The following is a 20,103-nucleotide window of genomic DNA, read 5'->3' as shown; positions in this document are numbered from 1 at the left end:
AACGATGTTCATTGTCTTTAGCGTATGTTTGTGTGAGTTTTTCTTCTTTTTGGATCTCGCGTCTATGGTATTGCTGTTTTTGCTGAAGATACCTAGTTGTAGCATATAAAACAAAAAAATCTCCGTGAATAAATTTCAGTGCCACAACTGGATAACTTCAGTTACCTATTTGTAGCATAAAAATCATATTATAGAAAATGCTGGTGATTTGAGATATCTAGTTATAGCAATGACAATTTATAAAATAAACTTGATATTTTAAGTTACCTAGTTGTAGCACCCAATATCGTTGTTCTATGCTGAGATACCTAGTTTTGAAACTTTAAAAATATCTTCTTTGTTTGTTATCGCAATAAGACGATCTTTTGATATGTTATAGAGCATCAAAAGATGAATGATTTGGTATACTCAACTCAAAATCGACAAATTTCGAGTTACCTAGTTGTAGCATTAAGGGGACGATATGTCATAGCAAAAAATCAAATAACTCATATGGCAAGTGGAATTTAGCCTAATAACCCATCATCACAAAAAAAAATCGTAGAACTTCATAAGCGTTCAGATAACCTCAGAGAAGTGTTGTGTAACCAGATTTTTTTTAAATTTTATAAAATGTATACATGGTCATTTTAGAAAAGTTCAACTAGCCTCTGACAGGTCTGGTAGCGAGTCACTTTTTAGTGACTTGGTCACTTTTTTCAATTCAGTCACTAAAAAGTCACTTTTTTAAGGCCAAGTCACTATTTTCAACTTTTTTAGCGTAAATTTATTTCAAGATTGATTATTCTTTACGCTGTGACGTATAATCGTCTTTCTCTATGTACAGGATATCTATTCATTTTTCTGAATAAAATTACCTGAGTTTTCCAAGTAAGTAAGTCCACGGTCTATAAATATTCAATGTCTTAAAGTTTCGTTTTCCATGTACAAGATTCAAAGTGCCAGTATTAAGTAAAAAAATAAATGATTTGCTTCAAGTACGTAATTAATTTTATGAAAGATTAGAGATCTTCAATGCAGTCCCATTAACTTTACAACAATTGTAGGACCTTCGGAGAAGTTCTGAGGAATGAAAGGAAATGCTGAGAATTTCAGTGAAGCTCTATAAACAAACTGCAGGAACATAAGGAAAGTTAACACGCTAAAAATATGGGAAACTTACTGGCAGTTGTGAGCAGGGCGTCACAATATCAGCTTCAATCGACCAAAATCGATGCGACGAAGAGAGCTGGCTTTCTTTTTCTGGTAACGTCGAACAGCTTCGCAGCATTCTAGAACCTCAGTCGGCGTGCACAAACAAATGTTCAATCGCTTGTCTCTCTTTCTCCCGTCGCTCCATTGGTCTTCCTTTCAAGCTGCGGTGAAACGGATGAGCGAAAGAGCGCTCGACTTTGATAGTTTTCTCTTTCATGAAACACATCAACAGAGGTTTCATGACGTATATGACGGAAAATGAAATAACACATTTAAAGCATTTCTCACGTGAAAACACTTGAAGATTACACGTTATATTTTTAATTTCTCTTCCATCCATATATTTATCTAAAAAATATGCTCGAAAACGGGACATAACGCATTTTAAACAAATTGAAAGAGCGGTGATAGAGTGTTCGTGAAAGGGGATTGAAAGCCATAATGAGGTTTCGTTTAACTAGAAAATCGACGTTAGTTACATTGAAAGCGATGAGCAAAGCAACGACGAGAAATTCCACAGCCAGCCTTTCCTTCTAAGCGTCCTGCTTTTTTATTTTCGTTTCTTGCTGATAGTCTAGCTAGGCGTTATAGAAATGAAGTGTCGAACACGTATGTATGAGAGAAACAAAACACGAGTTCATTTTAGAGCTTCGAAATTGTAGAGTCCTGGTTGTGAGATCCGAGACTTTTTTTTCAATGCGTTTATTTTTCCAGGCTTATTTGCCGTAGCTTTGCGGAGCCGATATTCATTGTTTATTTTTTTTTTTCTTTGGTTTGTTTTCCGTCGATCTTGTTTTCCGTGCTGAGCACCAATGCTACCGACGCCAGGAAGGCAGCTTCCACACCTGGACCCTACCTATCGACCCATCAACTCATGAACCGGGGACCAACGGCTTTACTTCCCTTCCGAAGGAAGACGTGATCAGAGATGTTATGCCTCAGAACATCCCGGCGGCGCCGACAGGGATTGAACCCAGGCCTGCTGGGGTGAGAGGTAATCACGCTTACCACTACACCACCGGCACCGCTATATTCATTGTTTAGGTTACAAAATTTCTTAAAACTAACGTTAGTAAAGCGGAGGCCGATTACTCGCAGCTATCTCGAGGTTAGGGGTAACAAATTGTAACAAATGGATGGCAGGGTAGGGATTGAGATCACAAGGTTTGGAGAGCAATGTGCTCTTGATCTCGAACTAAGCGACCAACTGATGAAAAAGGCAAACATGGGGGTACACCGATGGGCAGCTAACAACTTGGGGGAACACAAGATGACACTAACTACTAAATCCTCAGATCTATCCGTTTTAAAAACACATAAATTAAATTGCAATAGTCGAGATCTCGGCTCGCCAAGATGTCTCTAACGGGCATCGCGGGTTGTTTTCCTCGGGCCCTGAGGGATGCAGATAACTAAACATCCGAGACTTTTCAGGAATGTTTATGAAGTTCCTAGAATTTCAGAGAACTTCACAGGTGTCAAGCGAACTTGAGAAATTTAGAAAAATTTAGGGATATTGTACAAATTTTTAAGCACCTAAGAAAATCTGAATCATACATTTAGATAACTTCAAGATAGTTCCATGATGTACTGAAAAACAAATCTAGATCCCTTAAGATGTTCCGCGAATTTCAGGGAAGTACAGAGACCTTCAGAAAATTTATGAAACCTTCAGAAATATTTCAGAAACTTTACAGAAGTTCGGAGAATTTCAGGGAACTTTAAAGGTGTTTACGGGAATTCTATTTATTTCCGAGCAGAACCGAGATCTTCAATAGTTCATAAGTTCATAGTTCATTATGGAAGCTTCGAGGACATCAAGACAGGTCAGAGAATCAAAGGGCCGTCCAAATAATTTCATGGAAATATTAGATACCTTAAAAAGAAGTTTCGAGAAGCTCAGTGAATCTCCGCAAACTTCAGCAAAGCTCCGAGAGAATTCCTGGAAATTTTATGAACATCCGGAAAACGTGAGAATATTTTAAGGGGGTTATATCATGGAGATTTCAAGATCTTAAAAAAATGGGAAAATTTAGCTATGTTGATTAGAGAACATCAACGAAGTTCCATTAATAAAAAAGCGACAACTTTTAGCAAGCAGTGATATTTTCAAGAAATTCCAGAGAACTAAATTTAAATATTTTTAGATAGTTTAATGATATTCAGCGAAGTTCCGAGTACTTCGAGGACGATCAGATAGCTTCAGAATAATCCCATTAACTTAAGCAAATTTGCAGCAACTTACATGGAGTTCCGTGGAATTATAGGGTATTCCAAGAATTCTATGATTGATCCTAAAACGTCAGACGCGTCAGGGAATTGTGAATATGTATCAAAAAATATGCTGGATTATTAAAAAAAAATTAGACACCTTCAGGTAAGCATAGATAAGTTCAGGGAAAAGCGAGTGTTAATAATGGTTATAATACTTAAGGAACATTTTTGAAACTTCAAGGCAAATTAATTAATTTCAATAAAGTTGCGGGTTCTTAAAAAATACTGATAAATTCAGGGCATTCTAGAGAACTTTAAAGAAATTCAGTAATCGTTTAGGCACCAGGAAAGTCTAGACTATTGAAGAAGTTTTAAATTAGTGTCGATTTTTTAAGGGAAGTTTTATGAACTTCAGAAAAATCTTGAGAACTTTAGTGAAAATCATAAAAATATATTAATAATTTCGGTCTAATTCCATGAAAATTTCGGGAGCACAAATGTTCCATAAATTTAGAAAAACTTCGGAAACGTTACATAAAGACAGTGGTCTTCAGAAACCAAAAAAAATATTCATTTTTTTAATTTATTTATTACTGAAGATTCTTGTTCTTCTTCTTCTTCTTCTTCTTCTTCGCATTTCAAGCTTATTGCATATCGCATATTAGCTTATTGCGTGCTCTCAACTTAGTGTTCTAGATGTGCTTCCACAGTTATTAATTGAGAGCTTTCGATGCCTGTACCATTTTTGCATTGGTATAATTGTGTGGCAAGCCTAATCATACTTCTATGCCCAGGGAAGTCGAGACATTTTCCAACCTGAAAAATTCCTAGACCGGCCCGGGAATCAAACCCAGCAACCTCCACCATGGTCTTGCTTTGTAGCTGCGCCTTTACCGACTGAGCTAAGGGAGGCCTGAAGATTAATCCACTGTGAATCTTCAAAGTTCAAAGTGTGAATGAAAATATCGAGTTAAAATAAATGGTTGTATTTTAAAATTAATTAATTTCTTTCAATTTTCCTTAGTAAGATATGTTTTAAATTCTTTGAGACTTCCAGTAAACAAAAAAAAAATCCGGAAGATTCCCGGTTTTCCAGATGTTTGAAGTTAATAGACACCGTGACTAATACCGTGGGTTTGGTTATAAACTTTCTATTGAATCTTTCGTTTTAAAGGTTCATATCGTACATAAGTGTTTATGAGATAATAATTTAATAAGTCTAAAGCATCAAACATTTATTTGATGCGGCTTCTCTTAGGTCACTTTTTAGTCACTGTTTTTTACAACTTTAATCGCTAGCAGCCCTGTGATCGCTACCAGCCCTGCTCCAATAAATCCACGAAACATAATTAAAATTCATGAAACGTTAATGGGCAAGGGGACGCGGAACAATTTTCAAAAATACAAAAAACCAGTCCTTTTGATCAAAACCGAAATTCTGCCCATGTTTCAATACGTTTTGATGAACAAAATTTCAGATTTGAGCGAAAAAATTGCGTGATTTTATGCATAAACAGTGGAATTTCAAGAACCGAACACTAGCGTGCACAGGAATCTTGTTATGGAGGGGCAATTTTTTTCTATGGTGCATTTAATCTGGGGATGGGAAGTACTCCAAAGTGCGTGGTGGATGGTGCTGTCCTCCCACCACCGTTTCCCGACTGTTCAATTTAGCTAATTTTATTTATTTTTTGCTCCGGTGGTGGTTCATCTTCTGCAATGCAAACTGCTTTCAGACAGCAAATTGAATTAGCAATTTAGTCCCATCGACAATGAGAATGATGATCGGTTCGTCAAATGGTTGCAATAGTAGGGCTTTAACCAAAATGATACATTTGCTGCAATGAAATATCCCAAGAAATAATTTGTAATCCCAACAGCTCTACTTTCATTTACCATAGAGCTGATTGGGAGCAATATCGAACATTTATGGAATATAACTTCGATCCAAACATTCCTTTGCAAACCAAAGATGAAATTAATTATGCTCTTGAATCTTTGACTACTTCTATAGTTGAAGCAAGAGCGGCCTCAGTACCAAAATGCGAGGTTAAATTCGATTCAATTATAATAGACGACGATCTTCAGCTCTTGATCCGTCTTAAAAATGTCCGTAGGAGACAATATCAAAAAACACGCGATCCTACCATGAAAATTATCTGGCGGGATTTGCAAAAACAAATTTAAAAGCGATTCTTTGCCCTGATGAACAAAACTTTTGAAAATAATGTTTCTAAATTAGACCCGAGTTCCAAACCCTTTTGGAAACTCACAAAAATTTTGAAAAAAAAACCTCAAAAACCTATTCCAGCGCTTAACGGTGGTAAAATTTTGATCACAAATTTGGAAAAAGCTCAGAAACTTGCTAAGCAATTCGAGAATTCCCATAATTTTAGTTTGGGTCTTACTAGTCCTATTGAGAATCAGGTTGCTCGGAATTATCTGAATATTTTCTCTCGGGAAAATATTTTTGATGATTACTGGGGGACTGATTCGGACGAAGTAAGCTAGAATGATGCGAAATTATCTAAATGAGCTAGAAATTATCCTCGGAATTCGCTTGAAATTTTGCTTAAAATCCCTTTGGAATTTCATTCCAAATTTGATTTTCTCGTTATTCTTTTCGAAATTATCTTGGAACTATCTGCAGGATACACTAGAAATTATCCTCAGAATTTTATTTGAATTCTCTCCAGAAATATTTTGGAACTGTCCTTGAGGTTCTAATCGGAATATTTTTGAATTTTTTTTTCTCAGAACACCTTAGAACTGGAATTCCCCTAAAGTTTCAAAAGAATTTCCTCTGTATTCTCAGAATGAGCTTGAAATTATCATTGGGATTCCCTTTAAATTTTCCTCAACATCCCTTTGGAACTTCATTCAAAATTTAATTCTATCGGTATTCTTTTCGAAATTATCTTGGAACTATCTGCAGGATTCACAAAAAATTATTCGCAGAATTTTCATCAAATCATCTCCAGACATCTTTTCTTTTGGAATTGTCCTCAGAATTCAATACCCTTGAGGTTCTTCTCGGAAGTCAAGTTTAAGTTGTCCGTCAATTCATCAAAACGTTGTAGTTTTTCTATCCAAAATTTTCAATAAAGCTTGCCCCTCCATTCACCAGAACTGTGCAATTTTTACATCAGGAATTTTCAATTCAGCTTGTCCCTCTATGCAGCAGACTGTTGCAAATCTTACACCAGAAATTTTTAATACAAACTTGCCCCCAGGTAATTTTACACCAGAAAATTTTAATTGACCAGAACGCTGCCAATTTTCCACCGTTAATGTTCAATAAAAATTGCTTCTCCAATCTTCTGATTGGTGCAGATTTCCTTTTTCCACTAGACATTTTCAATAAAGATTGCTTCTCCTATCATCAGAAAGTTGCAGGTTTTTCACCCCTATTTTTAGATTTTTCATCATAAATTTTCAGTATAGCAGCTTCCCTCCAATCATCAGAATGATGCAAATTTTACGCCAGAAATTATTATTAAAATTTGTTTCTCTATTCAGCAGAGGGATGCAAATATAAGACCAAAAAATTTTCGAAAAGCTTGCCCATCTGTTCACCAGAACGGTGCAGATTTTCTACCAGAAATTTTCAATATAGCTTAATTTCAAAATAAGCTTGTGCCTTCATTTACCAGACCAGTGCGAGTTTTCCACCAGAAATGTTCTGTTCATTTCTTTTATCAGAGCGATGCAAATTTTGCACCAGAAATTTTCAATAATGCATGGTCCTCCATTCACCAGAACGGTGCACCAAAAATTGTCAGTGAAGTTTGTTTTACCATGCACTTTTGTGGTGCATTTTTCAGGCTTTGCCTCTTTATGCACCAGAATGGTGCAAGTTTTCCACCATAAATTTTCAATGCTTGCATTCATCAGAACGATGCCAATTATGCACCAGAAAAATGAATAAACCTTGCTTCTACATTCACCACAGTGTTGCGAACTTTCCACAAAAAAATTTCAGTTAAATGTGCACCTCCAAATTTTTAGCGTGATTAAATTTTTCCACCAGAGCTATTTATTTTGATTAGTCCCTCAATGTCCCTTTTTACACCAGAAATATTCAATAAAACTTTTTCTTCGATTTACCACCATGAAGGTGAATTTTTTTAACCTTAAATTTACCCTCTTCTTTTAACTCTCCATGAACAACCGTGAAAAAAAAAATTACACTAGATTTTTTTTGTATACACCTCTGTGGTGCAATTTTTTGACCAAAAAATTTCATTGAAGTTTGTCCCTTCATGTACCTTTGTGGTGCAATTTTCAGGCACCATCTCAAAGGATTTGACGCAATAAATGGTTTTCTGTGCTTATATGTGAAATGAAGTTATTTTACCTTCAAATCAAGTTATCAAGAAATCAAGTTACACTAGAGTCGCTTTTTACGCGGGGGATACGTGCCGCGTAAAAAAAACGCGTAAAAAAAACTACCGAGATTTTGATTTTTACATGTTTAAATATTTTTTATAAATCGGATTTTGATGCCATTCGTTATTATAGCATGCTATGGTCCATATAGACATATTTTAAAAAATTCTGTATTTACACCAAAAATTGTGATTTTTTTAAAAGTACGCCATTCAATTACCTATAGTGAAACGTATAATGTGATTGGAATCAAGTCGATAGGTCGTATCGTTGTCGAGAAATCGTTAAAAACATACCGCGTAAATTGCGACTCAGCGGCACTAACCGCGTAAAAAAAAACCGCGTAAAAAAAACCGCGTAAAAGGCGACTCCAGTGTATTTTATATCATAATTTTGTAAATGTGGAAATAGAAATATTATTTATAAAAGGTGGGGCAATTGCCCCCACCTTGCCCCACCCTGTGCACGCCAGTGGAACCGAACAAAAGGGAACTCTGGGAAGGGTTAATGGAAAGTTCGGGAAACTTGCATCCCTAAATGTATGTAGACAGTTCTACTTCAGTATCAGTTCTCCAATGTTCTACCCTTTGAAAATCAGACAATTTTTCATAACATCCTCATAAAGTTCGCTAAACTGCTAGCAACCCAAAAAATGGGACAATGTTTTTTGTTAATGATAACGATCAAAAGAAAAATGCAGTCTACTTTGATTATCTCGGTATTCCGTATCAAGATAAGTGACTACTTTTTTCTTTATGTCGATGGTGTTTTCGGTTCCTTCAGCCTGTCTAGTGGTAGAGTTCACAAACTACTGATGGATGTTGTTTGAACTCTAAACAGCTTCATAAACTCGCGATACACCAATATTGAAGTATAAGATGGGTAATGTTATGTAAGGGTCAAAATCTAATCTAATCTAACACCAACACCGCCAATTCTTGAAAGCATCCTGGAAAATGATTGATATACCCGCGTCATTTTCCTTGCCTATTTGATATATGTTTCACATCGAAGATGCGTCCCTCATACCAAAACGGCCCGGCCTACTGTGCCGCATTTAAGGGGCAAGATGCTTCAAAAAACATCCACCAGAATCCAATAAATGGATGAAACGTAGACAACTCGGGTAGATGAATGGTTCCTAACCGGTAACTACTCTAAAATCCGACCGGCAAGAGAGCACGATGGGGACTGATCATCAATATTTATTGTTTTCAGACTGATGAGCTTTTATCTTATCCGCAAGAGTCTGTTATACATTATACAAAATACAGAATACTCTCGGGTCACCCCTAGTTAGTTGATGGACAAAACAAGATGATAGATTTTATGAAATCCGTTGTCAGTGGAAAACTCATAAGAGCAAAAAGAAAAAAAAAATCCCCTTTCTCCAAGTGTTGTGGACTTGTGATTATACGAAAATAGCAATAATCACTCTTGTTAGCAGTGAATCATAAAGCATAACGGTCATAATGATGAATGCATAAAAATATGAATAAACATCGATAAATTATCTCCACAAAACCACACACACTAAAAATAAAGCAATGCAGGCAGTCCTTTCATATTTATAATTATTGTTTTAATTTCTGCTACACTTAACTCGTTTAACATCCTCATACGTACGGTTGACCCTGTCCGGTAGAATCACCCGCTGTAGAGCACCTAACGTTATCCATTCGAACTCTCCGGGTCTGGAAGCCAGCAATCGACAGAGGACAGGTGGGAAAGTCCGGGGGTTCATTATTGGGGGCAACCACCACGTTGTTGAACGTGGTTTGGCATAAAAATACATTCACTCGTACTCGTGCGGCAGCACATGGCTAGTGCTTCTGCTGCAGAGTGAAAATTTAATTTGTATAGGCCGAAAAATATACCGCACCGTGTGTAGGCAACAACCACTCCGGTTGCTGTGCTTCTATCGTTAATGCTCTTTGACCACCCAACCGACCAAACATCGACCAGCAAGCAGCCACCCACACGCTTCTGATGCATACGGATCCCACAGGATCTGTGATATTGTAAAACAGCCAAGCCCCTGTCAAGATCTGGTTACCCTACCTCCGACCTGAAAAAAGAAACCATCTGCCCGCGGGGACTTTCGTGCGACTTAACCCATATTCAATACCAAGCGAGTTTGGTGTGAATTTGAGTGCCCGATTTTGTTTTTGCAGAGCTACGTGTCCTTCCAAAAGCCACTGCGACGACGCTAGGAAGAAGAAATAACCGTGTGAAAAACCCTCTCTCTCGAGTGGGGCATTGAGTCGAAGTGTATCGTAAAAGCACAATAGATTATGTTAATGTTGATCCCCTTTGCCTTCGGTCGAGTTCGTGTACATCAAATCAACAACGGGAGTGCTGTGTCAAACCGCTCGGAAAATCAGTGCCATATACAACTAGTCAAGTAAGGAATTGGAAATCTTTCCCAAAATGAAGAAAAGTGTCAATAGTCTGTCACCGATATCGCCGCTGCCGAACACCCCTCCCCCAGTGCGGACTTCCCCGGTGGGGTCAACCTCGCCGAAGCTCTCGCCTGCCGGTTCGGTGTTCCTGTCCAACTCAGCCTCCCGCCCTACCCTGAGTATCAACAATTCCAGCAATCGCTGCAGTAGCCTTCTGGACGCGGACGACATCACTCCGATCACCTCCCCGCTGCCAAACATCCTCTGTCCCCAGGAAATCTACACCATCTTCAGCCGGACCGATGATCCGGATGCCGGCTCGACCAACCTCCCGGCGGAGTCATCCCGCCTGTCGGCGAACAATCACCGGAACTCAATATTCCTGGCCAATGCCAACATTGCTAACGGTAACAATAATCCAAGTGCCAGCAGTAAGTCCCGTTCGCGGCGATCTTCGGAACTGTCGCAAAACATTCGCAGCGACCGGTCGGCGTCGGCTTCGATGAAGTCGCACAGTTCGTCCGCCGGCAGGAAGCGCAGCTCGACGCACATAGAGATGAACGCCAACCTCGAACGGCCCCGGTGCCTCAAGTCGTCCTTCCTCCGACGGAAGTGTAAGGAGTATGCAGGTGAGTTGCGATTGACCGGGGATGTTTGTAGATTAATTCAAAAAGGTTTTGCAGGTGATGGAAGGTGGAGATTTTCAACTACGTTGAATCACGATAAAATGGCTTTAAATCCTTAGAAATCCTTAAGTAGTACGATTTGTTGCAATGTGAAGCATATATGTACAATAGAGTGGTTCAAAATATCGATTTTGCTGCACCATGCTCAATTGATTTCAAATCAGGTCCTGAAAAATCTCTCATAATATATTGGATGTGAACCTATACTGCACTGACCCTTTGAAGTTTATGTGGGAATTGATATAGGAAGAGTTAACTTTTTGTTCTTATCGTTCTAGCCCTTCACAGTAATGATCTGCGGAAAAGTTGGTTATCGGAACTAATTGGAAAGATTATACTCTTTTGATATGCTCCATAAACTGATCAGCGGGCAACATTAGTGTGCTTGGTGCGAAGAATAGGGCAAACAATCCAGTGTTGCGTATAATAGGGCTACTATGCAGTTTTGCCCTGAACGCAGTCGATTAATCATATCAGAAGGTTATCGGTTTCGAAATCAATTAATAGGGGAAATGGCTCGAATGTTGGCCTATGGATCTAAGACTGTGCCCCTAGCTACAAATCTGCTATTTATCAATATTATCTAGATGAACGCGTCATTGGGACGGTACTAATGGATATTTTTGGTCACTGAAAATTTAGTACACACTTAATTTTTTCTACCGAGCTCGGCTGTGCAAATCTCGGCAAAATAAGTTTCACTGAGATCTCAGCAAAAGTGACATTTGATTGCTGAGTCTCGGATAACGCTTAGCTGAATCTCAGCAAACAAATGAAATGTTTGCTGATATCTCAGTAAAACTTTTTTTGCCGAGATTTGCACAGCCGATCTCGGTAGAAAAATCTAAGTGTGTAGATTGTTGAATTTATGTATGGGCCCAAATTAGGGGCATTTAGGCCGACATTACATCCATTTCCCCTAACTAATTACCTTGAAGTTTAATCAAAAACTGGTCTTGGGTAAAGTTGCAGCACAAAAAATTTTACATAAGAGTAGATTGCTAGCTTTTACGTTAATCATTATGGCGAAGTGCAAGATTGTTGAGAACAAAATGTTAATTTTTCCCATAGTGATTCCCTTATAAACTTCAAAGGGCCAGAGCAGTGCAGTGAATTCGCATCCAAAAAAACTCAATTTTTGGGAATATTATCAGGACCCACATTATCGTTTACGTTCGAACCGTTTTTTCCTTGCTAAAAAAATGTCTTTGTATGGAAAATATGCAGGGTGTCGACTGCTTGGAAAAACCTGGGAAATCAGGGAATTCTTTTTTGGACCTGGAAAATCAGGGAATTTCATTCATAGTCAGGGAAATATTCCTTTTTGACAGGAACATATGAATAAGTATGGCAAACTTCGCTAATTTCAAAAAACTAAGAAGATAATGATTTTTTCTAGTTCTAGTTCTTGTTCCTTATTGTGTTCTTAACAGCTTGATTAGCTTAGAGAACTATTTAAATGATAATGGTCTTGCTTGGGATGTTTTTACCCTTCTTACAAAGAAGGGTATAGATATCACTTGAAAAACCGACTATCGATCCGAGGCCCGGAGGGCCGAGTGTCATATACCATTCGACTCAGCTCGACGAGATCGGAACATGCCTGTGTGTATGTGTGTATGTGTGTGTGTATGTAACGAAATGAATGCACTCACGTTTCTCAGCAACCGCTCAACCGATTTGGACAAACATTGAACGCTATTGGACGGTTTTGGAATCGGTGAACCGGTTCCGGAGATATGGCCGGAATAAGATCCGATGGATTTAACGGAAAACGTATCAAAACCATCATGCGACACATCAAATTACTACAGAATTCAAAAATAAGATCAATGCAAGTCGTGTTAATTGTTCCAGACCACATTGGACACACTTGGACATGTTCCGGGTACCCCGGGGAAGTTGCTTGAATATGAATTGAATTAAAACCCATTAAATCACATTAAAATACGATGATAAGGTGATTGGTAGCCTCACCAAATAGACTACACCCGGATATATTCCGGGTACCCCCAGGCAGTGGCGTAGCGTCACTGGATGACACGGGGGTGGGGGGCTTGGTCACTGATAATGACAATAAAATAAATAAACTTGAATAAGTAAGAAGGGTCTGATTACACCATAGGTGGATAAATTCGGGTTTTTTTATTACTTTGAGTAGCAATTCTATGATTGAATAATGATTCAAAGATACGTAGACAAGCATTGCATTGGTTAGCTCGTAAAATTAGCTTCACAGTAAAGTTTTAGTATGGTAATGATGCTGCTATTGCAATTTAGATGGAATTAACTTACAGAACTTTGGAGATGAAAGCATTGTTTTTAATTTTTACCACCGGAGGAATCCGCCCGCGAATTAGCTTTTGGTTAAGCATATTATCCGGAATTCTTTTCATACGGAGCTGGGTCTCAAAATGTGCTCAAGGCAAAACAAATATAATAGGATTAAAAACAAGTGTTTCATATGTGAAATGCAGAGCGACCAGTGAACCGGGAAAACCGGAAAAAGTTGGAATTTGAAGTCACCAGGAAAATCCCATGAATTTAGTTGATAAATCTGCAAAAATAAACCTCGTCCTATCTTCGAAAACAATAAGATTTCAAGACCCTTGGACTGGTCTAGATTTTCAGGATAACTACAGTCACTTTGAAGAACAATTAAAGGAATTTTAGAATTTTTTTCCAAAGCAAATTTGAGCTGATTTTAGAATGAATTCCAGAGATAACACCAAGGTATTTCAGAGAATATTTTATAGGTAGCTTTAGGAAAACCTCTAGAAGAGTTTTTACTAGACCTCTCAAGAATGAAGAGGATTCCAGGAATCTTGAAGAATACCAAGGAACACGAATTTTTAGGGTAAAATTCCAAAATAATAATCTATAAGGATAGTCCGAGTATAATTCCAAGCGCATTTCGAAAGGAATTTCTAGAGAATGCTAAAGAGAATTCCATGCAATGTTCAGAAGAATTTAGAGGAGCTTTCCAAGATAGTTCTGAGCAAAATTTGAAGACAATTCTCGACGGGAGAATTTCAACCTACCAGATGGTGTTGGCAGGGAAGTTTTGCTCACAAAAGCTAATAGGCCCTTTTAAATTGTTGGTCTGAGGTGAATTCTACTGAGAATTTCATGTAACTTTAAAAAAATTGAATCTCCAATGAATTCTTAGAAAGAGTTTAAATTTCGAAGAAAGGATGAATTTTAAGAATTTTTTGGAGTGTTCTACAGAGAATTTCTGTACTATTATAAAAACAAATTCAATGGATTTCCAGAGAGAATTTCAAATTTGATTAAGAAGAATTCTGGAGAGATCTCTGTGGAAGGATATGAATCTAAAGGAAAGGCTTGAGGACAATCAATGTAATGTTTTGAGCGAAATTTTTATACCCAAATTGTGAATACTTCGTACCTGTCGCATATCCGAATTCTTGATCCAGCAAAGGTGCTGCTGTCTTATAAATTACCCATTTAACCTTCGGCTTCATCGCTTTAAGTTTTGTGCTTAATTAAAATACCTAAACCGCGATAATTTCCAAAATTCCGGGAGAAAAACGGTAAAATTGCTAATCGAGATTTGCTGGTCACCATGAAGATGATCTGGAGATTTGGATGAATGTATGCCCCTTGGGTAGAATACGGATCCTTCCCGTTTTTGGTAACACGAGAATTATGTCTTTTTTGCATTCTATAAAATGTATGGAACGCTTCATTTAATTTGAAATTCTACTGGACCACCATGCTTGGCATGCATAGTTGTACACACCAACTGTTCATTTTTTAATAACTTTTCACTCAGTTGTTGAAATTTGTTTTTCTTAAAAGTAATTGATAGATTAGGATCATAGTTTATTATAAATAAGCAATGAGTAGGTAGATGTTAACATTTTAATCATCGTTAATGAAATTTTAAACTTTAAGTCCGAGATGTGCAACGAGCATTTCTCACTTCATTTTTACAGCGTAAAAACAAATACAGTTTATTACTAGAATTAAAATCTACTTTTTTTACTAATCTATAACAAGCTTAAACTCTATTCTATTTATTGCTTAAAAAAACTATGCTTTGTCTACTGTGTGCAAAGTTATTCTCAAATGAGCAATTCGTGTATGTGTATGTGTATGTGTATGTCAAGCATGTGGACTTAGAGGTTCATGTGGTATTTTTGAAAAAAAAAATGCACATAAAGCAGTAATATATCCTGAGGAAAGTTATAGCTGATGGGGTTCTGCTGCCAAAACCGGGTAGGCACTGCACCTGGATTTTTTTTTTTTTTGAAAATTACTGGAAAATCAGGGAATATCAGGGAATTTTGTTTTCTTCGTTGAGTCGACACCCTGATACGATTTGAACGACTTCAATAATATCGTAGATTAGCCGGTTCATGTAAAAGTACTCGGAACATCTCCGAAAAAAATTAAACATTTATCTTAAATATCTCTAAACTTTATAAAAGTTTTAGGAATCTTCCTTAGTTTCTTGAAACTTCTGTAAAATTACTGCAAGAAGTTTATGAACTGCCCTGAGGATATCTGATCTTCCCTTATTCTTCTAAAGTTATTGAAACTGTACAGAAAAATCGCGCTAAAAATATTTAAACTTCCTTGAAAATCTCCAGAATTTCATCTTTAAATTTCTCTAACGTCAGAACTTTCCTGAAGGCATTTGCACTGCTCTTAAGGTATCTGAGCTTCCGAAAATATCATTGGATCTCACTTTCCGGAGGTTTTGAAATTTACCTAAATTTTTACTATTTTCCTCAAGTATTTGAAGTTATCCTATCTTCTCTTAAGTGCTCTCTATATTCTTGAAGTTCTTAGAACTACTTAAAAGTTCCTGCAGCTTCCCTGAAGCTGATAGAACTGCTTTGAAATGCTTAAAGTTTCCCTGAAGCTGCACTGTTTCCCCAGAAATTTTATAAAAGTCCTTGAAACTCCCCTTATTATCCACACGTCTGTTAATAAAACTTCCCGAAAACCTCGATATCCCCTTTCATTCTTCGAAGCTTCTATATTGTTCCTAAAGATTTTGAAAACCACCCTGAAGGTCTTGAAACATCCCTGAAGCTCTTGTTACTCTTCTGATGATGTTCCTGAAATTGCCCTGGAACTGCCTTAAATATGTCTAAGCTTCCCGAAGTTCTCTGCTGTTCCGTGAATTTCTCGAAGTTTTTGTGAAGTTTCAGAATGTTTTTCTTAAGTTCTTCAAACTTCCCTGATGCGCTGTGGGATATCTTTAATTTTTTAAACTTCTTAAAGGTTCTCGATATTTTGCTGCATTTAATGAAACTGCCTTTAATTTCCCGAAATTTACCTTATGCTCTCGGAACTTCTCGGGAGTACCCATAATTTATTCATTGAACTACTGCCCCAAGGTTCACATAACATATCATGAATAAAGTTTCGGCAACTTCTTTAAAAATTCTGAAATTTTCCTGAATTTCATGGAATTGTTCTGAACCATTTGATCTTCACTAAAGTTCTCGAAATTTGCGTAGAATTTATGGAACTGCCATAAAACTAACGGAACCTAACATAAAGGATTTTAAAACTTCCTCATAGTTCTGTTCGTTCACAGAAGCTCCCTGAAGTTTTCGGAACTTAAATTCTTGGAATTCCCATGAAATTCTCAGAATTTCTTGAAGGTTCCCGTAATTTGTCTAATGTTAATAATTTCTGGGCTTGTTCTTGGAATATATGTAATATTCTACATTTCTTCTAAAGTTTTTGGAGCTTTCTAAAACTTCACACAGTTTTTAAGATGTTCGTGGATCTGCTCTGAAGTTCTCAGAACTTTCCAGAAGCTCCCAGACCGTTCCTAAAGAACTTTAAAGTTACCTGAAGTTTTCTGAAGTTTCGGAGCATTCTTGTAAAGTACCTAAATTTATTTTGAAGTTAATGACAGGTCCATGAAGTTTTTTGATCTTCATCTTGCTTCATCTAAGATCACGAAATTTTCGTGAAGTTAATGGAACTACCCTAGTGCTCAGAGCTTACCCTAAATGATCTTCAAACTTTCCAAAAGTTCTGAACTGGCTTGAATTTACGGAACTTACCTGATGTTTTTGAAACTTTTCTAAATATTGCATATACGACCTAAAGTTCTTGAAAGATTCTTGAAACTTTTGGATGTTTTCCTGAAGTTTTATAAGTTGCAATAAATAGCTCTGAATTTCCCTCATTTTTCTAGAACTTTCCTGACTTCTATGAAATTCTTGAAAATTTCTAAGCTCAATATTTACAATTTCTTTTGTAAATACACAAAAAAAACCCAAAACGACAAAACGTCGAATTGGGCTTAGAGAGCCAAAGGTTGAACGTTCCAAAGGCCGGATTGAACTAAGAGAGACAAAAGGTCTAAAAAACAAAAGGTTGAACTGATCTTAGAAGGACAAAAGGACGAATGAACAAAAGGTCGAATCAACAAAGGCCGAATGGGAATTTTGGGTTCAAATCCCACCGGTACCCTTAAATTTTTTCGCAAATTTTCTCACCCACACGTCTTATACCGACGATATGTGCTTACCTCTCAGCAGGCATGGAAAATCATTTGCATTCATTTCGTGCATTCATTTACATTCATTTGCCTCAAACTTTTTTTTTTCAACAGCCTTCCGCAAAATGATGTATCGAGCTTTTGTAGGTTTTGTTATTAACTACAAATTTTGTTAACAAGTCAAATCTGTATCTCTTATGCATGACGATTCCCAACACTAAAAACGTACTAGCGGCGCGCGAGGGCGTACCAATTTACTTTTAGTCAGCTCCTAGAATACTTAGAATTATAATGACATGTGTCATTGTCTTTCGCATTATTTCGGACAAAAAATCCAACATTCGTCACCATTTGAAAAAAGTGAAGTATTTCTGATAGGCCAGTCCGTATTATTCCTCCACAATAAGAGCTTGCGCAAAAAATGGTAAAGATTGATAAAGGTCACGCAAATTATTTGAAAGTTGTGTGGTATGGGATTTACTATGGAAGAATTTGAAAAATCACTAATATCACTCTTCACTTTGCTTCTACAGTCATTCCATGTAGTAAAACGATATAGTGGTTCTCAGTTGGTTACGAAGAGCTATATAGTGGTTCTCAAAATTGAAATAAAAAAACTTTTTCGGAAAGAATAGACTACCATGCGTCGTGATCATGTTACAGTCGCTATAAACCAATGGAGACGCATGGTAGTCGCATAGGAGTATTGAGCGAAAACCCAAAACTTAAAAAATATATAACTCAAAAACGAACAAAAAAACACATCGCTGAAAGCCTAAATTTTCATGGAAAAATCAAGGGGTATTCAACTCTGCACACCGTAATCTGTGCCTCGAGATTTAGTTGTGGCGAAACCTATGGCAAGCACTGTGCCGAACGTGCCGAAGTAGGCCGAAGCGTACCAATCAAAGTGTCAATATCTCATGAATTTAGCAGCCCTGAATGACTTTTGTGATTGTGTGTAAATTTTCAATTTCTTTCATGGCAAACATTAAGCTTCATTCTTATTCGTGGCAATGGAAGAGGAACTGGAATCCATCCAATCTATACGGTGTGCAGAAACGAAAGTGTAACCTGATTGATGGTGGACGAAATTTCCTCCAGCTGCCTGATAAAAGTTCCTTAACAAAATCAAATCCAGAAGTCGAAAGACCCAAGAAACAACATCCTCGAACCAGTTCATCTGATCTATTCAGAAATACGTGACCTCGAAGACATCACCCAAGCCTATCGTGTCGCTGATAATGGTGTCTCCTTCCACCACCCAATTACACACGTTCAAGCTTACCAAAACCATCAAATTTATCAAATCCATTTCAAAACCATTTTATATTTAATATCGCCTACTCCCGATCAGTCATACTTCGAAAATGGTTTGTGATCCAGATAATCTTCGAATCTGCAGTTCTACGGCAGACAGGACCCGTGGTCGTTGTTGCTCGCTGCACGCCCATGGGCTCTTGGCGAACTGCAAGTTGCTTAGAGTCGTCATGCGGGAACTGTTGACCCCACCAGATTGAAGAAGGCCTTACTGACCTTACAAGAACTGATCGGTAGGCCACCCATCGCATCGCGGCCTCTTGAGACATACTAGTTCAACAGAAGAATGACGACAGAGATGCATCTGCAATCTTTGGTTTTTATTAGTTAGGTAGGTTCCGATTCAACACATTGTAGTTTCATTTTTATACCTATGATCTTGACTCTTTTACCTAGGGGATGAGTACTTAAGGGGGTTAGATTTTGATAAGCTATTTAGTGGGAATGACACTGATGAAGACTGCACATTGTAGTCGAAATACGTATCTGTCATGGATACCAAAATTAATTAAGTGGAATTAAATGCAAGAGAGCTTTTTTTTGCTGTTTTATTTAAGCATTCCGCTAACAACCCAATTTCATTACTTCAGCTTTCCGAAGCATGAAATCCAACAAGGCTCCAGGGGTCGATCGCATATCAGCAGAGATGCTCAAAGCTGACCCCATGCTATCCGCACAAATGTTGCATCAACTATTCTGTAATATCTGGGACACCGCGACTTTTCCGGCCGACTGGATGCAGGGCATCTTAGTGAAGGTCCCAAAGAAGGGGGATCTGACTGTGTGCGACAATTGGCGAGGCATCATGTTACTGTGTATTGTTCTCAAAGTTCTGTGCAAAGTTATCCTGAATCGGATACAGGAGAAGATTGACGCGACTCTCCGACGGCAGCAGGCAGGATTCCGTGCCGAAAGATCTTTCGACCGTCTCAATCACGAGAATCTGTGGAGCGCCTGAGACGCAAGGGAGTCCCGGATAAGATCGTCAACCTCATCGAAGCGCAGTATGAGGCTTTCACGTGCAGAGTTCTGCATAACGGAGCCTTGTCCGACCCTATCCGGGTAGTCGCTGGTGTGAGACAAGGATGTATACTATCACCGCTACTGTTTCTCATAGTAATCGACGAGATCATGGTAAGTGCAATTGACCGTGTACCGAACCGTGGGCTGCTCTGGCAGTCTATCACCATGGAGCATCTCAACGACTTCGATTTGGCTGATGATGTTGCTCTACTAGCACAACGGCGCTCTGATATGCAGAGTAAGCTCAATGACCTAGCTGAACGCTCCTCTGCGGCGGGTCTCACCATCAACGTCAACAAGACCAAATCGTTGGATATCAACACGGGCAACCCTTCCAACTTTACGGTAGCGGGGCAAGCAGTGGAGAAGGTCGAAAGTTTCC

General features: G+C 38.0%; 2 protein-coding genes across 9 annotated transcripts in view; both read left to right on the top strand.

Annotated features, from left to right (window-relative positions):
• ATP8A (ATPase phospholipid transporting 8A1) overlaps nt 1-20,103 on the top strand; it is a 366,350-nt gene that overhangs the window by 83,819 nt on the left and 262,428 nt on the right. The gene's annotated exons all lie outside the window — the stretch shown is intronic.
• LOC135710674 (myb-like protein H) overlaps nt 1-20,103 on the top strand; it is a 45,824-nt gene that overhangs the window by 22,753 nt on the left and 2,968 nt on the right. Inside the window, exon 2 of the mRNA XM_065233321.1 lies at nt 9,972-10,873. Coding sequence (XP_065089393.1) covers nt 10,228-10,873 — 646 coding nt within the window. The 5' untranslated portion in view covers nt 9,972-10,227. The remainder of the gene's footprint in view (nt 1-9,971; nt 10,874-20,103) is intronic.

Source organism: Ochlerotatus camptorhynchus, unplaced genomic scaffold (genome assembly GCF_037179485.1).
Source record: "Ochlerotatus camptorhynchus isolate MF236.1 unplaced genomic scaffold, CSIRO-AGI_Acam_v1.1 ptg000401l, whole genome shotgun sequence".
Taxonomy (NCBI): Eukaryota; Metazoa; Arthropoda; class Insecta; order Diptera; family Culicidae; genus Ochlerotatus; species Ochlerotatus camptorhynchus.
The sequence above is the reverse complement of the archived record's forward strand: the minus strand, read 5'-3'. Positions and strand labels throughout refer to the sequence as shown.